General features: G+C 40.2%; 3 protein-coding genes across 3 annotated transcripts in view; all 3 read left to right on the forward strand.

Moving 5' to 3' along the window:
• Positions 1-6112, forward strand: part of LOC138026054 (MAPK/MAK/MRK overlapping kinase-like) — a 30715-nt gene extending 24603 nt beyond the window's left edge. Inside the window, exon 15 of the mRNA XM_068873240.1 lies at positions 2199-6112. Within this exon, the coding sequence (XP_068729341.1) occupies positions 2199-2279 (81 nt within the window). The 3' untranslated portion in view covers positions 2280-6112. The remainder of the gene's footprint in view (positions 1-2198) is intronic.
• LOC138025757 (uncharacterized) lies at positions 3459-4526 on the forward strand. Its single transcript, XM_068872923.1, has 2 exons — positions 3459-3947; positions 4095-4526. The coding sequence occupies exons 1-2, from the start codon at positions 3459-3461 to the stop codon at positions 4524-4526; spliced, it is 921 nt and encodes a 306-aa protein (XP_068729024.1).
• LOC138025758 (uncharacterized) overlaps positions 4530-7500 on the forward strand; it is a 3120-nt gene continuing 149 nt past the window's right edge. The window contains exons 1-3 of the mRNA XM_068872925.1: positions 4530-4700; positions 6133-6209; positions 7088-7500. The exon at positions 7088-7500 is cut by the window's right edge and continues 149 nt beyond it. Of these exons, the coding sequence (XP_068729026.1) occupies positions 4530-4700; positions 6133-6209; positions 7088-7500 (661 nt within the window). The remainder of the gene's footprint in view (positions 4701-6132; positions 6210-7087) is intronic.

Raw genomic sequence — 7500 nt, forward strand, 5'->3', positions numbered from 1 at the left:
ATTCACCGTTGAATAGTGTACTTTACAGACAATATTATTTCCGTTGAAAATTAAATTAAATTGCTCGTAACTCAATGGTCTCAAAAGGAAAAACAAACTGCTCACCCCAGATAGGGTTTTCTCCTTTTAGAAACGTGAGAACTGCGTTGACTGAGTTCTTCCTATCAAATAAGAGTGAAACCAATTATTAATTATACCACAAACACCATAGTGAATTTCCGAAATGATCGACGAAAACACCGCATGAAAACATTCCTTTATCATATTTTCGTGAATCTTATTTACAATAACTAAAATAGCGTGTTATGTTGAACGTTGGTCCCGAAAACCATTCTGTTTCTGGTAGAATATATCATGTTTGTTAAAATGTGACTTCAATCGATTATACATGATCTTTTCAAATATCCGATTTCGGATTAAAAATTGAAAGAAGATATAGGTCGATAATTACACGGTTCAGTTTCATCCACGTCTTTACAAACGGGGATAATATTTACGTATTTAGGTTTTAGGGGTAAGTGATCTGTTTGCACCGATAAATTTATCAAAGTTGCCAGTGGTCTAGCAATGATGTTTCTCGAGCACTTAAGTAAATAAGTAAATAAATAAATAAGATTTATATAGCGCCTTTTCCCTTCAGCCCAAAGGCGCTTTACAATAGTAAAAGGAAAATTGAAAAACAGAAAATGATAATAGTAATAATTAAAAAGTGGAACCATTTAATGAAATTTACAATAATAATTTACAATAGTAAAAAGAAAATTGAATCAAAGGTATCCTGTGGTAAGCTGGTGGCCGGAGTAAGTAAGATACAGCGTCAGGGAGGTGATATAGCGAATTATCAAGCCTATAGAGTGGTTACAAATACAGTGTAAAACATTTTTCTGTTTTACGAATGCATGCATGCGCCTGCCGCCTTAACGACCATTTAACGAATGCATGAATGCGCCTGCCGAACTTGAGACGATCAGAAATCGATTACAAATTTTTCCATTGTTTACGCCTGACAGCCTGATTCGCCAACCATCCCGATAGCTCTCCACGAGCTAAAAACGGAAAATGATAATAATTAAAAAGCGGAACCATTGTAAAAATGGAATTAAATGTCAAAAGCTTTCTAAAATAGATGAGTTTTTAACTGGCTCTTAAACATTATTGAGAGGGATGTTTGTATAATTTCCTTAAGTTCCATAGTCTAGGAGCTGAAGCACTAAATGCCTTAAATCCGTAGCTCCGTAGCTTGTAGGGAGTGGACTCAACTAAGCGTGTTGGGCAGGAATACAATCCGTATGCTTTGTTTGTCCGTATGGACATTATCTCCAACTCTATTTCCTCTGTCAAGACTGGTTCGAAAAGAAAAGAACCATTATAGCTGATTGTTGGTAAATATTCTGAAAATCACTTATTACTGTGGGCATGTTAGAGGCAATTCTATGACCAACAGTGGCAAAATGAACATTTAAGATGTTAGCTTGTTCAAGTGGATCTTGAGACAGACCTTGGGTTTGTGGACACTTGATTCGGTGAATGCTTTTTTTAGGCTTCTTACTGTTTATTGGGTTATTAATGCCCTCCCAGGTCTTCTTATGTGCAGTGTGGCACACAGTGAGTATCACACAAGACAATGTAGTAGTACATAAGCCTTAAATTAACTGAGCTAAAGGCATAGGTTTAATTTCTGCCTCTGTGTCGCGTAACATTGCAATGCCTGTTTAAATACCCAAGGAGGCTAACCAGGTAATCAAGCTGTAAGTCTTCTGCGTTGTTGCACTTCCATCGCCTGTCTAATTCTCACTGGATCGCTTCCGGATTTCGGAGCAGCGGTCACACTGCCTGACCTAAGACGGAGCAATCCAACGTGCTTAGAGCCAACTCAGAACTCGAAAAGATTTCTTTGAATCTCGAATACGGAATTCCCTCTTCGCCTAGGCTGTAACTGATACTTTTTCGCGTATGAAAATTAATACTGATTGTCTGACCCTAATGCCTTCCCAATAAACGTCCCTTTTAGTCTGAAAATCTTGAAAAACCTTCGAGAACAATATCAATTCATCACAAGTGGTAACACTTTTAGATAGGTGCTAACAATTGTCTTGTCTTCGTGCCAATACGTTCTTTAAGTGGTAGATCTACGGGTGCTTTGAATCATTGCCTTAAATTATACAAACCTGCCATTCCAATTTTGTTTTTGTCTGCAGAACCAAACAAGTCAGAAGTTTGGACATTTCACGTTGCCGGCAATTGATAATTCCAAACGACCAGGGGACCACGGCTTATGACAAGATCTTCAAGTCGGTAAAATTGCGTAGCAGTGAAAAATGATGATCAGACTGAGGGATAAACAAGAGGTTGACAAGACCAGTGGTGTGTGATAAAAAGGGCTTCAAATGAGTATTTCCTTTGTATAAAAAGAACATATTTTATAGTAAGTGGTCTCTAGAGATGCTACCTGCCAATTGTCATGTATTTAATATTTGTATTTATTTTTCAGCATCCTTAGTATTAAGTACTGAAATCTGTACATGTATAGTAGAGAAAACGTTTATGGTGGGGTTCGTAACAGAGAAATGAACAGAGGTGCTCTTTGTTTTGGCACTAGGCATTAACATCAAATTTTTCAGCTATCCAGGTAGTTTGGCTCAAAATGCTAACCATCTATGGCATGACATCTATCGCATGGTCGGTTTAACTTGCAACAACGAGCAGTGTACACTCTCCGGCAATAGGGACCTCAAGATTTACAATACTACAGCTTTGCACGTCCATCAAGCGTTATGGAAAACATGAACAGACACGACACAAATTCTCCTTTTACTAAGCTTTAACACCGCTCCTCCAAATTCAGTTTGTGCATAGTTTTGCTAGTTTGAAGAAAATTAACGAACTCAAAGTGTCTGACATTTGCAGACTGCAGACTGCAGACAAATAGCGCTAATAAACAGTATTTAAGTCTAAACACCCATTTCAAATAGCGCTGATAAAAAGTATTTAAGTCTAAGAACCCGTTTTAAAATGGGTTCTTAGACTTAAATACTCTTTATCAGCGCTATTTGTCTGCAGTCTGCAAATGTCAGACACCGCTCAAACGTTGACTAAAAAAATTGTTAATAAGGAACGCTTTCGTTGAATTTGCCTTCCTAGATCTCCAGGTCACTACTTACTTTTTCTCAGCCTTCCCAAGAACAGGGTTAGAAAGGTGTGTCTGAGTAAACATGAGAGTCTTGGTACAAAATGGGATGTAGACTGCGTGCAGTTTCTTAGTAAATCAGTCGAGCGGCCCTCGTTTCTGAGGCAGTCGTGTTTTGTCACGCAAACAAATAAATGACCGATATAAATATGACCGAGGGAGGCTTGGGAAGAGAAGTGTAAGAAGGGACTGTACCCGTTGCAGTAACCAACGACGCGTTCAGAATGACCAAAGTGAACATCCAAACAAGGTGTTTAAGCTTGTGAAGTCAATGAAAAAGGATGGGAAAGATGTTGAAGGAGGAAGATGTATGAGAGAAAGCGACGGTAAGCTGAGTTTCAGTGAGAAAGATAGAGGGAAAGTCTGGAAAGAGCACATGGAAAGAATTATGAATGCAGAGAATGAGTGGAATCAGAATGTGGAAGCGGACTTGGTGGAAGGGCCAGTTGAGAGGGTTAGGCGGGAAGAAGTGGTGAAGGTGATGGGGGAAATGAAAGCGGGAAAGGCTGCTGGACCCTCGGAGGTAAATGTTGAGATGATAGCGACGAGTGGGGAGATCGGGATTGGTGTGATGGTAGAGCTGTGTCAGGGTGTGTTGGATGGAAGAGGAATGCCGGATGAGTGGGCGCTGAGTGTTGTGGTACCAATTTTCAAGGGAAAAGGGAATGCAATGAGTTGTGGGGCATATAGGGGGGTGAAGTTGCTAGAGCATGCAATGAAGATTGTAGAAAAGGTGCTAGAGAAGAGATTGCAGCGTATGGTGAAAGTGGACAATGCAATTCGGTTTTATGCCAGGCAAAGAAACGATAGATGCAGTGTTTATTTTTAGGAGGTTACAAGAGGAGTACTTAGACAAGGAGAAGAAGTTGCATATGTGCTTCATTGACCTGGAGAAGGCATTTGACAGGGTCCCAAGAAAGGTATTGGAGTGGGCAATGAGGAAGAGAGGTATACCAAAGGCAATGGTAGAGCAGTGACTAGTTTGTATGAAGGTGCAAAGACAAGAGTCAGAGTTGGGCTAGAGTTGTCCGAGGAGTTTGAGTTAAAAGTTGGTGTGCACCAGGGATCCGTGTTGTCGCCGTTGGTGTTTACGATCGTGGTTGACGTGGTTACTGAGAGTGTGAGAAATGGTTTGATGAGTGAGATGTTGTATGCAGATGACTTGGTTTTGATGAGTGAGACGATGGAGGGACTGAGGGAGAAGTTCTGGAAATGGAAGGAGGCATTCAAGAGCAAGGGGCTGAAGGTGAACCTCGGGAAGACAAAAGTGGTAGTGAAGGGGGCAGAAGGTGAAGTGTCTGTAAGAAAGGTAGATCCGTGTTGTATTTGTGGGATGTGAGTAATGGCAAATTCAGTGTTGTGTGTGAAATGTGGGAAATGGATCCATGGAAGGTGTGTGAAAGTAAAGAGGGTGACCTGGAGGTTGGGGAGAGATTTTGTGTGTGGAAGATGCAAAAAGCAAGCTGATGGATTGGTGGAACCGGTGGAGGAGTTGTGTAAAGAGGTGGAAACGGTGAGAGGTTTCTGTTATTTGGGGGATAGGGTGAATGCAATGGTGGCTGTGAGGCAGCTGTGACAGCAAGAGTAAGAATTGGCAGGGTGAAGTTAAGGAATGTGTGGAGTTTTGTACCAAGACTCTCTTGTTTCCTCAGAAACACCTTTCTAACCCTGGTCTTGGGAAGGCTAAGAAAAAGTAAGTAGTGACCTGAAGATCTAGGAAGGCAAATTCAACGAAAGCGTTCATTATTAACAATTTTTTAGTCAACTTTTGAGTTCGTTTATTTCCTTCAAACTAGCAAAATTATGCACAAACTGAATTTGGAGGAGCGGTGTTGAAGCTTAGTAAAAGTAAAATTTGTGTCGTGTCTGTTCATGTTTTCCATAAAGCTTGATGGGCGTGCAAAGCTGTAGTGTCGTAGATCTTGCGGTCCCCATTGCCGGAGAGTGTACACTGCTCGTTGTTGCAAGTTAAGTATCCTAAAAAGAGCTGTTCGATGAATTGTCATAACCTTAATTTTTTGGCTCAGGATTTGTATATTATATCAGCGTTGTGTTTCTAAGTACAGTCAACTCGCGTCATCCGCAATATCACGGGAGGTCACATGAGGGGAGAGTATCGTGAAAATGATTTTACTACATGGTAGAACAGTTCAGAGCAGTGCGTTGTCTTCAAGGCGAGAGTTGATTGTATTTTAAAGAGTACTTTTGTTCCTTTTTTTTTTTTCTCAACATTTCCCTTTTGAGTTGTGGAAGTTTCTTTTGATTTAAATTTTAAAAAAAGAAACAAGGCCTGTGTTTGGATGAACAGATCTTAATTTAGGTGTTTCCAAATAAGGCAACCTTTGGTGAACCGTCTGCATCTTCCTTATATATTATATCTTTTTATAAAATGTTCCAATGTGAAATTATAATGATTAGAATGTTTATCTTTGTCGGTTGCATTTTTTTAATTAAATTTAACTTTTTTAAGTTTGGATAATTGTCTATAACTACTGCACTTCTGTACAGAAACATATTTTTTTATGAAATTGTGAAAATATTGATTTTAGTTTAAGTCTTTAATAATCGATATTATTATAATTTAGGTAAGTGATTTGTAAACAGAGAAATCAGCAACGATATACTGGGAAAGTATTTTACACTGTTCATGACCTTTAATGTAGAATTCAAGTAATTTTAAACCCTTTCTTGTCCAGGAATTAGCATGTGGTTTTTTGTAAGTAAACAATTTGAGACTCGGTGATATACATTATTAGATTTCTAACACTGAAAGGGGTTGTATATAATTTGAAATGGAAGATTGTGAAAGGGTTGTGCATATTTTTTTACCTTTATATTTGATGCTATTTGATGATCATAGAAGAGTGAAAACTAACATTGTGATAATGAGTCAGAAAATAAATTAAACGTTTCTATTGTTTAGAACTTACCTTCATGTCGTTTAGTTGCCGTGCACCGAAGGATTTGAATGTGGGCGGACACGAGGGGTCATGTTCAAGAGACATGTTGCAGTGACAGAAAGGTGTGTGGTACACACTGATAATAGCAGGGACAAAATCACAACATTTGCACACACATGAAAATGTTGCGAGTACATGTCTTAGGGTTATGTTGCGGCGACATGTCCCCTCGTGTGGACTGATACTTTTATAATTGTGCAACACCAATTTGGGAGTGATTTTGTCCCCGCGACGTGTCCCAACTTCATGGGACGCGTGGTTTAGTTCACACGAGGGGACATGTCGCAGCAACATATCTTTGGGACACGTACCCGCAACATTTTCATGTGTGTGCACACGTTGTGATTTGTCCCTGCTACATGTTTCCGCTACACGTCCCTTCTACACGTCGCCTCAGTGTGCACTACACAAGTTTTTTTGTCACTGAAACAGCCCTGCAACAAGGCCCCTCGTGTCTGGCCCGGGTGTCTGGCCACCCTTTAGCCTGAAGTGTTTACGTTGATGATCATGATGTGCTTCATAAACGTATTATTATTATTCTCGACCTGGCTGTGCTAGTGCGGCAGTGTGTTCTTCTGGCAAAATTTGGAACTTGTAATAGAAAAAAGTGACAGGGTTCACAGGTCGTTTAAAAGACTGGATGACCAGTTTTTCCCAGTACGGATCAACCAAGGCCGGTGAAAATTTCCATTTACTTGAGGCACCCGATTAATTCTGTACTATCTCGTCGCGTTTCTTCCTGTTCAATTCTGTCATTCATTTAAATTCAAGGGAAACAAAGTTCTTATCGAAAACGTTGTTTTCTAAATGTGAATACAAAGTTAAAAGTCCGGCGTTATAACAGGCTGAGATGCCCAGTGCTGCTACCGGCCAAACTCTACGGCTTACGTAAACTGCACAAACCTAACGTACCTATGCGTCCCATAGTTTCGTTCTGTAGTTCACCGACTTACGAACTGTCGAAATACCTCACTGCGATACTGAAACCACTGACTGACGAATCCCGACACAAACTACAATCCACCGAAAACTGTATTGACGCCATCAAGACAGTACAAGTACCTGACGACCACAAACTGGTGTCTTTTGATGTGAAATCAGTGTTTACTAGTATTCCACTTCAACTGGCTCTCGACTGCACTGAAACCCGCCATCAACAACTCCACTTACAACTGCCAGTACTTACCAACGACCTTATGGACTTGCTGAACCTCTGCCTTGCGTCTACCTACTTTCAGTACAACGGTAAACACTACAAAAAGTTACACGGAACGGCTATGGGTTCACCGGTTTCCGTTGTTGTTGCCAAAATCGTTATGCAAAACATCGAGGAACAAGCCCTGGCAAGTTACA

Source organism: Montipora capricornis, chromosome 12 (genome assembly GCF_036669925.1).
Source record: "Montipora capricornis isolate CH-2021 chromosome 12, ASM3666992v2, whole genome shotgun sequence".
In the NCBI taxonomy this organism is placed as follows: Eukaryota; Metazoa; Cnidaria; class Anthozoa; order Scleractinia; family Acroporidae; genus Montipora; species Montipora capricornis.